At 56.3% G+C, this 11,399-nt stretch overlaps 1 protein-coding gene across 2 annotated transcripts; it reads left to right on the forward strand.

Annotated features, from left to right (window-relative positions):
• Positions 1–627: 627 nt before the first annotated feature.
• LOC125467624 (peptidyl-prolyl cis-trans isomerase-like) lies at positions 628–10,269 on the forward strand. 2 transcript variants are annotated; one of them, XM_059640298.1, is made up of 6 exons: positions 628–788; positions 7,795–7,825; positions 7,903–7,991; positions 8,078–8,174; positions 9,931–10,006; positions 10,092–10,269. In XM_059640298.1, the coding sequence occupies exons 1-6, from the start codon at positions 714–716 to the stop codon at positions 10,225–10,227; spliced, it is 504 nt and encodes a 167-aa protein (XP_059496281.1). In that variant the 5' UTR covers positions 628–713; the 3' UTR covers positions 10,228–10,269. The 2 variants fall into 2 exon arrangements, with proteins under 2 accessions (XP_059496281.1, XP_048419696.1); XM_048563739.2 differs by lacking the exon at positions 628–788 and adding an exon at positions 6,361–6,583.
• The last annotated feature ends 1,130 nt before the right edge of the window (positions 10,270–11,399 follow it).

An 11,399-nucleotide genomic window follows, 5' to 3' on the forward strand; every position in this document is an offset into this window, starting at 1 on the left:
TCTTCCCTGGACTGACCTATCCCCTCCCTACCTCCCCACCTATACTCTCCTCTCCACCTATCTTCTTTACTCTCCATCTTCAGTCCGCCTCCCCCTCTCTCCCTATTTATTCCAGAACCCTCACCCCATCCCCCTTTTCTGATGAAGGGTCTAGGCCCGAAACGTCAGCTTTTGTGCTCCTGAGATGCTGCTGGGCCTGCTGTGTTCACCCAGCGTCACATTTTATTATCTTGGAATTCTCCAGCATCTGCAGTTCCCATTATCTCTTTGTCAACCCCATCTGCTTTCATTTTTTTTATTTTAAAAACCCCACACTAAAGAAAGCAGCTGCTATTCGCCTTATGTGTGCTTTATAAACCTCCACACAAAGTCACCTCCCACATTCCACAGGGAAAAAAAAAATCCCGGCGTCCCTTTCTCCCTGAAACCCATTTTGGCCGCACTCGACGGGAAACGGCCGCTCTGTCCCCGCCCACTCGACAGCTGGCTGTCAGTGGAGCTCCGTGGCCCCGCCCCACGCCGGATCGAAACCAATAGTAGATGGGAATCCCGTCCCGCGCTGCGCCTACTGACCAATGGGAGAGGATCCCCGCCCACGGGGGGCGGGGTGATCGTCGGATAACCGTCAGTTCGGTCGCGCCCTGTTGCTCAGTGCTTGACGCGCTTCGTGCTGTAGTTCTTTGGAGGCAGTGCCACCATTTTTTGCAGGCGTCATGGCGAAGAAGAACCCCCGCGTGTTCATGGACATCACCATTGACGGTAAAAACGCCGGCCGCATCGAGATGGAAGTAAGCAACCGTAGCCATTTTTATTGCCCCCTTTAAAGCTGCCTAGTTTTACGAGCATTAGTTGAGGGTCTGAGATGCGAGCGGATAGGGTTTAATAGGGGAAAGAGTAAGGGAACGCATCCTGTGTGACTCTTGGGTGTGGGGAGCAGGATGGATGGATGGTTGGCGGGGAGAGGGAGAAAACAGGTTTCGGTGATGGACGAGCTGGAGTTCCCGCGAGGCCCGCGGAACACGTGCCGATCCGGTGAGACCTCTTCTCCCTCCCCCCCCCCCCCATTCCTTGCCTCCTCCTCTCCCTCCCTTCCCCCCCCTCCTTGCCTCCTCCTCTCCCTCCCTTCCCCCCCTCCTTGCCTCCTCCTCTCCCTCCCTTCCCCCCCTCCTTGCCTCCTCCTCTCCCTCCCTTCCCCCCCCTCCTTGCCTCCTCCTCTCCCTCCCTTCCCCCCCCTCCTTGCCTCCTCCTCTCCCTCCCTTCCCCCCCCTCCTTGCCTCCTCCTCTCCCTCCCTTCCCCCCCTCCTTGCCTCCTCCTCTCCCTCCCTTCCCCCCCTCCTTGCCTCCTCCTCTCCCTCCCTTCCCCCCCTCCTTGCCTCCTCCTCTCCCTCCCTTCCCCCCCTCCTTGCCTCCTCCTCTCCCTCCCTTCCCCCCCTCCTTGCCTCCTCCTCTCCCTCCCTTCCCCCCCTCCTTGCCTCCTCCTCTCCCTCCCTTCCCCCCCTCCTTGCCTCCTCCTCTCCCTCCCTTCCCCCCCTCCTTGCCTCCTCCTCTCCCTCCCTTCTCCTCCTCTCCCTCCCCCCCCCCTCCTTGCCTCCTCCTCTCCCTCCCTTCTCCTCCTCTCCCTCCCTTCCCCCCCTCCTTGCCTCCTCCTCTCCCTCCCTTCCCCCCCCTCCTTGCCTCCTCCTCTCCCTCCCCCCCTTGCCTCCTCTCCCTCCCCCCCCCCTCTCCTTGCCGCCTCCTCTCCCTCCCCCCCCTCTCCTTGCCGCCTCCTCTCCCTCCCCCCCCCTCTCCTTGCCTCCTCCTCTCCCTCCCCCCCTCTCCCTCCCCCCCTCTCCCTCCCCCCCTCTCCTTGCCTCCTCCTCTCCCTTCCCCCCCCTCCTTGCCTCCTCCTCTCCCTCCCTTCCCCCCCCCTCCTTGCCTCCTCCTCTCCCTCCCTTCCCCCCCCCCCTCCTTGCCTCCTCCTCTCCTCCCTTCTCCTCCTCTCCCTCCCCCCCCCTCCTTGCCTCCTCCTCTCCCTCCCTTCCCCCCCCCTCCTTGCCTCCTCCTCTCCCTCCCTTCCCCCCCCTCCTTGCCTCCTCCTCTCCCTCCCTTCTCCCCCCCCCTTGCCTCCTCCTCTCCCTCCCTTCCCCCCCTCCTTGCCTCCTCCTCTCCCTCCCTTCTCCTCCTCTCCCTCCCCCCCCCCTCCTTGCCTCCTCCTCTCCCTCCCTTCTCCTCCTCTCCCTCCCTTCCCCCCCTCCTTGCCTCCTCCTCTCCCTCCCTTCCCCCCCCTCCTTGCCTCCTCCCTTCCCCCCCTCCTTGCCTCCTCCTCTCCCTCCCTTCCCCCCCTCCTTGCCTCCTCCTCTCCCCCCCTCCTTGCCTCCTCCTCTCCCTTCCCCCCCCTCCTTGCCTCCTCCTCTCCCTTCCCCCCCTCCTTGCCTCCTCCTCTCCCTTCCCCCCCCCTCCTTGCCTCCTCCTCTCCCTTCCCCCCCCTCCTTGCCTCCTCCTCTCCCTTCCCCCCCCTCCTTGCCTCCTCCTCTCCCTTCCCCCCCCCTCCTTGCCTCCTCCTCTCCTCCCTTCCCCCCCCCCTCCTTGCCTCCTCCTCTCCCTCCCTTCTCCTCCTCTCCCTCCCCCCCCTCCTTGCCTCCTCCTCTCCCTCCCTTCCCCCCCCCTCCTTGCCTCCTCCTCTCCCTCCCTTCCCCCCCCCTCCTTGCCTCCTCCTCTCCCTCCCTTCCCCCCCCTCCTTGCCTCCTCCTCTCCCTCCCTTCCCCCCCCTCCTTGCCTCCTCCTCTCCCTCCCTTCCCCCCCCTCCTTGCCTCCTCCTCTCCCTCCCTTCCCCCCCCTCCTTGCCTCCTCCTCTCCCTCCCTTCCCCCCCCTCCTTGCCTCCTCCTCTCCCTCCCTTCCCCCCCTCCTTGCCTCCTCCTCTCCCTCCCTTCTCCTCCTCTCCCTCCTTCCCCCCCTCCTTGCCTCCTCCTCTCCCTCCCTCCCCCCCCTCCTTGCCTCCTCCTCTCCCTCCCTTCCCCCCCCCTCCTTGCCTCCTCCTCTCCCTCCCTTCCCCCCCCTCCTTGCCTCCTCCTCTCCCTCCCTTCCCCCCCCTCCTTGCCTCCTCCTCTCCCTCCCTTCCCCCCCCTCCTTGCCTCCTCCTCTCCCTCCCTTCCCCCCCTCCTTGCCTCCTCCTCTCCCTCCCTTCCCCCCCTCCTTGCCTCCTCCTCTCCCTCCTTCCCCCCTCCTTGCCTCCTCCTCTCCCTCCCTTCTCCTCCTCTCCCTCCCTTCCCCCCCCTCCTTGCCTCCTCCTCTCCCTCCCTTCCCCCCCTCCTTGCCTCCTCCTCTCCCTCCCTTCTCCTCCTCTCCCTCCCCCCCCCCCTCCTCGCCTCCTCCTCTCCCTCCCTTCTCCTCCTCGCCTCCTCCTCTCCTTCCCTTCTCCTCCTCTCCCTCCCTTCCCCCCCTCCTTGCCTCCTCCTCTCCCTCCCTTCCCCCCCCTCCTTGCCTCCTCCTCTCCCCCCCTCCTTGCCTCCTCCTCTCCCCCCCTCCTTGCCTCCTCCTCTCCCTTCCCCCCCCCCCTCCTTGCCTCCTCCTCTCCTTGCCTCCTCCTCTCCCTCCCCCCCCTCTCCTTGCCTCCTCCTCTCCCTCCCCCCCTCTCCTTGCCTCCTCCTCTCCCTTCCCCCCCCTCCTTGCCTCCTCCTCTCCCTTCCCCCCCCCTCCTTGCCTCCTCCTCTCCCTCCCTTCCCCCCCCCTCCTTGCCTCCTCCTCTCCCTCCCTTCTCCTCCTCTCCCTCCCCCCCCCTCCTTGCCTCCTCCTCTCCCTCCCTTCCCCCCCCCTCCTTGCCTCCTCCTCTCCCTCCCTTCCCCCCCCTCCTTGCCTCCTCCTCTCCCTCCCTTCCCCCCCCTCCTTGCCTCCTCCTCTCCCTCCCTTCCCCCCCCTCCTTGCCTCCTCCTCTCCCTCCCTTCCCCCCCCTCCTTGCCTCCTCCTCTCCCTCCCTTCCCCCCCCTCCTTGCCTCCTCCTCTCCCTCCCTTCCCCCCCCTCCTTGCCTCCTCCTCTCCCTCCCTTCCCCCCCCTCCTTGCCTCCTCCTCTCCCTCCCTTCCCCCCCTCCTTGCCTCCTCCTCTCCCTCCCTTCTCCTCCTCTCCCTCCCTTCCCCCCCCTCCTTGCCTCCTCCTCTCCCTCCCTTCCCCCCCTCCTTGCCTCCTCCTCTCCCTCCCTTCTCCTCCTCTCCCTCCCCCCCCCTCCTCGCCTCCTCCTCTCCCTCCCTTCTCCTCCTCGCCTCCTCCTCTCCCTCCCTTCTCCTCCTCTCCCTCCCTTCCCCCCCTCCTTGCCTCCTCCTCTCCCTCCCTTCCCCCCCCTCCTTGCCTCCTCCTCTCCCCCCCTCCTTGCCTCCTCCTCTCCCCCCCTCCTTGCCTCCTCCTCTCCCTCCCTCCTTGCCTCCTCCTCTCCCTTCCCCCCCCCTCCTTGCCTCCTCCTCTCCTTGCCTCCTCCTCTCCCTCCCCCCCCTCTCCTTGCCTCCTCCTCTCCCTTCCCCCCCCCTCCTTGCCTCCTCCTCTCCCTCCCTTCCCCCCCCCTCCTTGCCTCCTCCTCTCCCTCCCTTCTCCTCCTCTCCCTCCCCCCCCCTCCTTGCCTCCTCCTCTCCCTCCCTTCCCCCCCCCTCCTTGCCTCCTCCTCTCCCTCCCTTCCCCCCCCTCCTTGCCTCCTCCTCTCCCTCCCTTCCCCCCCCTCCTTGCCTCCTCCTCTCCCTCCCTTCCCCCCCCTCCTTGCCTCCTCCTCTCCCTCCCTTCCCCCCCCTCCTTGCCTCCTCCTCTCCCTCCCTTCCCCCCCCTCCTTGCCTCCTCCTCTCCCTCCCTTCCCCCCCCTCCTTGCCTCCTCCTCTCCCTCCCTTCCCCCCCTCCTTGCCTCCTCCTCTCCCTCCCTTCTCCTCCTCTCCCTCCCTTCCCCCCCCTCCTTGCCTCCTCCTCTCCCTCCCTTCCCCCCCTCCTTGCCTCCTCCTCTCCCTCCCTTCTCCTCCTCTCCCTCCCCCCCCCTCCTCGCCTCCTCCTCTCCCTCCCTTCTCCTCCTCGCCTCCTCCTCTCCCTCCCTTCTCCTCCTCTCCCTCCCTTCCCCCCCTCCTTGCCTCCTCCTCTCCCTCCCTTCCCCCCCCTCCTTGCCTCCTCCTCTCCCCCCCTCCTTGCCTCCTCCTCTCCCCCCCTCCTTGCCTCCTCCTCTCCCTCCCTCCTTGCCTCCTCCTCTCCCTTCCCCCCCCCTCCTTGCCTCCTCCTCTCCTTGCCTCCTCCTCTCCCTCCCCCCCCTCTCCTTGCCTCCTCCTCTCCTTGCCTCCTCCTCTCCCTCCCCCCCTCTCCTTGCCTCCTCCTCTCCCTCCCCCCCCCTCTCCTTGCCTCCTCCTCTCCCTCCCCCCCCCTCTCCTTGCCTCCTCCTCTCCCTCCCCCCCCTCTCCTTGCCTCCTCCTCTCCCTCCCCCCCTCTCCTTGCCTCCTCCTCTCCCTCCCCCCCTCTCCTTGCCTCCTCCTCTCCCTCCCCCCCTCTCCTTGCCTCCTCCTCTCCCTCCCCCCCCTCTCCTTGCCTCCTCCTCTCCCTCCCCCCCCTCTCCTTGCCTCCTCCTCTCCCTCCCCCCCCTCTCCTTGCCTCCTCCTCTCCCCCCCCCCCTCTCCTTGCCTCCTCCTCTCCCCCCCCCCCTTCCTTGCCTCCTCCTCTCCCCCCCCCCTTCCTTGCCTCCTCCTCTCCCCCCCCCCCTTCCTTGCCTCCTCCTCTCCCCCCCCCCCTTCCTTGCCTTCTCTCCCCCCCCCCCTTCCTTGCCTTCTCCCCCCCCCCCCTTCCTTGCCTTCTCCCCCCCCCCCCCTTCCTTGCCTTCTCTCCCCCCCCCCCCCTTCCTTGCCTTCTCTCCCCCCCCCCCCTTCCTTGCCTTCTCTCCCCCCCCCCCCTTCCTTGCCTTCTCTCCCCCCCCCCCTTCCTTGCCTTCTCTCCCCCCCCCCCCCTTCCTTGCCTTCTCTCCCCCCCCCCCTTCCTTGCCTTCTCTCCCCCCCCCCTTCCTTGCCTTCTCTCCCCCCCCCCCTTCCTTGCCTTCTCTCCCCCCCCCCCCTTCCTTGCCTTCTCTCCCCCCCCCCCCTTCCTTGCCTTCTCTCCCCCCCCCCCCTTCCTTGCCTTCTCTCCCCCCCCCCCCTTCTTGCCTTCTCTCCCCCCCCCCCCTTCCTTGCCTTCTCTCCCCCCCCCCCCCCCTTCCTTGCCTCCTCTCCCCCCCCCCCCCCCTTCCTTGCCTCCTCTCTTCCTCCCCGCCCCCCCTCCCCGCCCCCCCTCCCCGCCCCCCCTCCCCGCCCCCCCTCCCCGCCCCCCCTCCCCGCCCCCCCTCCCCGCCCCCCCTCCCCGCCCTGCGCGCGTGCGCTCTCTCTCTCTCTCTTTCTCTCTCTCTCCCCTCCCCACGATACTGTGGTGTGGTGTGGGTGATCGCAGGCTTCCTGTGTTTTTCTCTGCCTCTGCCATGTTCTTTCGCTCCTTACCGCGTCGCTGGAAAGCGGCCGCGGGCGGCCTCTGCCGTCTGCGTCCGTGCAGCTCCAAGTCTGGGCTGAGGCCGCAGGTCTACATGGATATTTCTGTGGACGGCAAGCCCCAAGGCCGGATCACCATGGAGGTGAGCTGGTAACACCTCGGGCAGCGGTGAATGGTCATTCCTTGCCCGCGGGGGCGAATGCTCCCGAATGTATTGATCAGTGTTATGTATCTGACCCATTATTTAGAAAAGTTAAGTTGGAGGTAAAATGCCCAAAGCTCCACGATGAGACAAAATTTATCTCTCACCATGGCGTCATACTGCAGTTCTGTAACATTGCAGCGTTCGTCGCTTGACGTTCTTAGTTGTCCCCTTCTCTCCTCGGCCACCCTTCTCCAAAAGAAAAGTGGTGTAGGAGTGAATGGAAGTCTGGCATTCACTACTGTTTAAACCCACGAAGCTGCGGTAAGTTTCGCGTCGCATAAGTGCAACGGGAAATGGGCGATCAATGAGTCGCAACGTGCCGAAGCGGGAAGATTCCAGTGGCGGAGAGCAACCAATTTAGTTCAGTTCAGCATTTCGCATTTTTCGTTACTGAAATGTCCCAGCACCGACGATTCTTTGAATCGAAGGTTGTTCTCACATTAGTTTGTTTTTCCTGTTATTTCTGATTTCAGTCATTTAGTGATTGATTGGTAACTTCCATTTTTTTCCCCCAAAAGCCCCATGGTGGTCATAGAGCTTATTTGTAGGAAGTCTTTTCATTACTTTGTTTCAGGTGGCACACTTCAACTAGGTTTTGTCTGCCTTTTCTAACTTCAGTCTTGTGGCTGCTGCAGGCATTGGGCCAGTAAAAAGTTGTGGGGGAGAATTATTATTTGCACATGCTTGCACAGTAACTTGTGGAGAAAATTTGACCCCTCTTCCTATTTTCATTTACTGGGTGGAGGGGTTGCTAGCATTAATTGCCTTGAGTTACTGTGATTTGTCTGGTGTGGGTAACTTAGATAGTTAAGGAGGGTGTTCCAGGATTTTGAGACACTGAATGTTTCAATGTTGCACTTTTCAGCTGGGTCTCAAGAAATTAAGATGAATATCATCACTTTACAAATAAAGTTAACCCAGTGTCTAAAGATTATCTTGGTGAGCTGAGCTACTTGTTCGTGGGCAACTGAACCCAACAGTAGCCATTCATTCCCACTGAAATAGGCAGTGACTTTAATTGACTAGCTTGACACCCTTTCAGAAACTAATTAGTCTGAGTATTTGGAAGAGAAAACAAGGTTGGAATAATGACTACTGCTTTAAAATTAATGTGAATACTGAAGCTGTGCTCCATTTGTCTCTTTCAGCTCTTTGCTGACGTGGTCCCGAAAACTGCAGGTAAGTTTGAAAAACTGACTTCTGATGAGGAACGGTTTGGTCTTTAGATGCATACTCTTACTCTGACTTTGTTGCAGAAAATTTCCGTGCGCTGTGCACTCATGAGAAGGGCTTTGGTTACAAGAACTCGACATTTCACAGAATCATTCCTCAGTTCATGTGCCAGGTGAGGGAGCAATCCTTGTTTTGTTTGTAATATCACTGCATGTAGTTTGATTAAATGATTGACTTGTTCAACTCTCGACTGCTCAGGGTGGTGACTTCACAAAGCACAATGGCACTGGTGGGAAGTCCATCTATGGAGGGAAGTTTGCTGATGAGAATTTCCAGTTGAAGCACACAGAACCTGGTAACTTTTAAAATATTTATTTGTGGTGAGAGCTTGATCGGTTTTTATAATCTTTCAAAAAGTGGGTGGTAGTGGGGCAGAATATTTGGAAGTGGTGCCAGTCAAGCAGTCTGCTTTGTCCTGGATGGTGTCTCTCACTGTGTTACAGCTGCACTTATCCAGGCAAATGGGAAGTGTTCGACCTCTGTCTTGACATGTGCGTTGTAGATTGCGGACAAGAGGTGAGTTACTCACCACAGGAGCCCTAACTTTTGACCTGATTTGTAGCCACAATATTGATAAATATTTTTAATCAACATATCCAGACATTTAAAACAGTCCTTGGATCAGCATGATGATGGGATAGTGTAGGGGGATGGGCTTAGATTAGTTCACAGGTTGGCACAACATAGAGGGCTGAAGGGCCTGTTCTGTGCTGTATTGTTCTGTGTAAGTGAGGAGAGGGTGGAAATAAATATTTCACAAGACACAATGGCACAGGTAGGAAGCCCATCTATGGGGAGAAGTTTGCTGAATAGAATTTCAAATTGAGGCAGAGTGAACCTGGTGAGTAAGTTGCTTTTTCCCTTGTAGATGGTGAAGGGATGTTCAGAGTGCTAAATTACTTACTTCAGGGTGAGGTTGGAGTCAGCTAATGAAAAAGGCAGGAAGGTTAGTTTTGAAGGAGCCCAAATGCTCTATGGGAAGACTGAAATTGAAAATCTTATTGAAGTGGGTATCTGGGAAGTGTGGTTTGGGCCATAATGTTTGGTGCCATCTTAAAGCAGTGACCTAATGCTACATTCAAACTGCTTGAAATGATGTAATGAATTATATTGTAGACTTTTAAAAGTCAAACTTTTGGCTACTTTAACGTTCTTATCTCTGTTTATAGCTACTCAACTTCCATAGAAGTTCAGAAACTAATACGGACTAATTTTTATTTCTGGTTTAGGCTAGCAATGAAGCAGAAGAATGTAGAGAGCAAAAAGAGTTTGCTTGTTTGATTTCAAAATTCTCTTGCATTTCTATCCAATTACAGAATTTGCTCGCAAATATGCCATGCTGACCTTAAGTAATTTTGCCTAAACCCTTCTCTTAACTCCTGCTTTTAGAGAGTCTGGCTGCAAGAGCAGCTCAGAGGCTCTCAATTCTGCACTGGGTAACTGACTACCTTATCTGACTCTGTTTTACGAGATGTAAATCAGGAGCATAACTGAACTTCGAATACTCCCACTTGCTTGTATGAGTGCATCTCCAACTGTACTCCAATTCAAACCTTACAAGACTAAACAGACCACGTGGTTGGTGTCTAATTTAACCTGTTCAATGTTCAGTACCTCTGCTACTGAGATATTTGTAAGGTGCACTGCAACAATGCACCAATACTCCTAAATAAACCTTTCGAACCTATGACCCATCCTGCTGAAAGGACAAAGGCAGCAAGTATGTGGGAGCATAATGAACTGCACATTCCCCTCCAAGCACCTGGCCAGTTAGATGTGGAATTGTATTGCCATTCCTTAGTTGAAATCACACTACTCCCACACCGCTGTGGGTATACCTATACTGCTTAGATTGCAATTGTTCGAGAAGGTGGCTAATAACTTTCTGAAGAGTAATTGGCAAAATCCCATGAATGAACTTGGAAGTGGGAATAACAGGAGAATTGTGTTCAAGTTTATTAGTCATCTGCTAGAATATCAGAGCAGACTGAGTTGGGGGCTAAATGAGCTCCTATTCCTAAATTCCTTAATTTTTATTTTTTCTGTTGCAGGTATCCTGTCTATGGCCAATGCTGGGCCAAATACAAATGGATCGCAGTTCTTCATATGTACTGCTCAAACTAATTGGTAAGTATGTGATCACTAATCTACATTTTGTTTTTTCAGTTAATTCATTAGATTCAGCAGTTGCTAATGTTGTTTAATCTTGTAGGTTGGATGGAAAGCATGTCGTATTTGGTAAAGTTGTAAACGGCTTTGAGATCGTGAAGAAGATGGAGGCTTGTGGCAGTAGGAATGGCAAACCATCCAGTACTGTTAGCATTGTTAATTGTGGTCAATGTGAATAGAATTGTACAATACAAATAAAACTTGATTACTTGAAATTCTAACTTGGCTTTAATCTGAGTTATTGCATATTTATGACAATAGTTATGTAACATCCCAATCAACATGGATTGAGGGGAAAAGAAATCAGATGCACAAAGGTAGACTGGGTGAGAAGTTTACAACGTCTTGGACTATTTCCTGAAGTAACTGATTAGCGAGCAGACTTTGCCAGGTCTGATTGGAATATGGTTCCTCAGTCTTATTACAAAACCACATCTGGCTGCAACAACTGTAATATCATTTGGTTTTTAATGTTCAGTTTGAGGGAGGAGTGGGTCCATGACTTTGCAAATTTAAGGTGAATTGAGGGCACAAAAGCAGAGCTGGCCAAAGTAAACTGATAAATTGGATTAGAGAATATGTAAATATAAATCGAGTAAACAGCACCTTAAGTTGAATGGCCTATTTCAAGCTGTAAGGATTTGGAGTAAGGATATTGCAGAGTACACAAGGCACTCCAAGGGAAGTATTCCAAGGCACAGACCCACCATCTGTGGTTAGCTGCAGATATTGGATGCCTTCAAACACGAAGGGTGGTGAATATATTTCTAAAAAGTAAAAATCTATATTTGAGGGAGAATATTACAAGTTGTTAATTCCATAATTGAGGCTTGAAAATTAATGGTAAATGAAAACAGGGTTTTTATTAATTCATGGAATGATGCCAGCTAGGGCAGCATTTAAAGCAGATTCCTAATTGTCCAGAGGGTAGTAAAACACCAGTTATGTTGCTACAGGTCTGGAGTCACATAGGTCAGACCAGGTAAAGATAGTAGGTTCCCCTCCCTGAAGGAAATCAGTTGACTACATGAGTTTTCTGACAATCGGCAATGGATTTAGGTTGACATTAACTGGGTGTTTAATTGGGTTCAACTGCCATCATTAATCATGGCAGAGTTTGAACCCTGGTCCCCCAGGAATTTAGCTGGGTCTCTGGATTCTCAGTCCAGTGAAAAGGTATTATCCTTACTGAGATGCACTTCACTACGTGGGATACAAATAACATCCCAGGAGTAGCTATGTTTGGTGTTGGAAGGCGAGGAGGAACTCAGTGAAACCTGAATCACTAGAGCAATATTGAGTAAGCTGTTGGATTTATGGGCTCTGATGGACTTCCACTAGCATTTTTTTA

The sequence above is a fragment of the Stegostoma tigrinum genome, chromosome 37 (assembly GCF_030684315.1).
Source record: "Stegostoma tigrinum isolate sSteTig4 chromosome 37, sSteTig4.hap1, whole genome shotgun sequence".
Classification (NCBI taxonomy): domain Eukaryota; kingdom Metazoa; phylum Chordata; class Chondrichthyes; order Orectolobiformes; family Stegostomatidae; genus Stegostoma; species Stegostoma tigrinum.

What these genes read in the sequence shown, in the direction of transcription:
- LOC125467624 (XM_048563739.2), top strand. Translation starts at nt 6,434, where the DNA reads ATGTTCTTTCGCTCCTTACCGCGTCGCTGGAAAGCGGCCGCGGGCGGC. An exon ending in GTTGAAGCACACAGAACCTG is followed by an intron (nt 8,175 to 9,930) that starts GTAACTTTTAAA and finishes TTTCTGTTGCAG; the next exon opens with GTATCCTGTCTATGGCCAAT. An exon ending in TGTACTGCTCAAACTAATTG is followed by an intron (nt 10,007 to 10,091) that starts GTAAGTATGTGA and finishes TTAATCTTGTAG; the next exon opens with GTTGGATGGAAAGCATGTCG.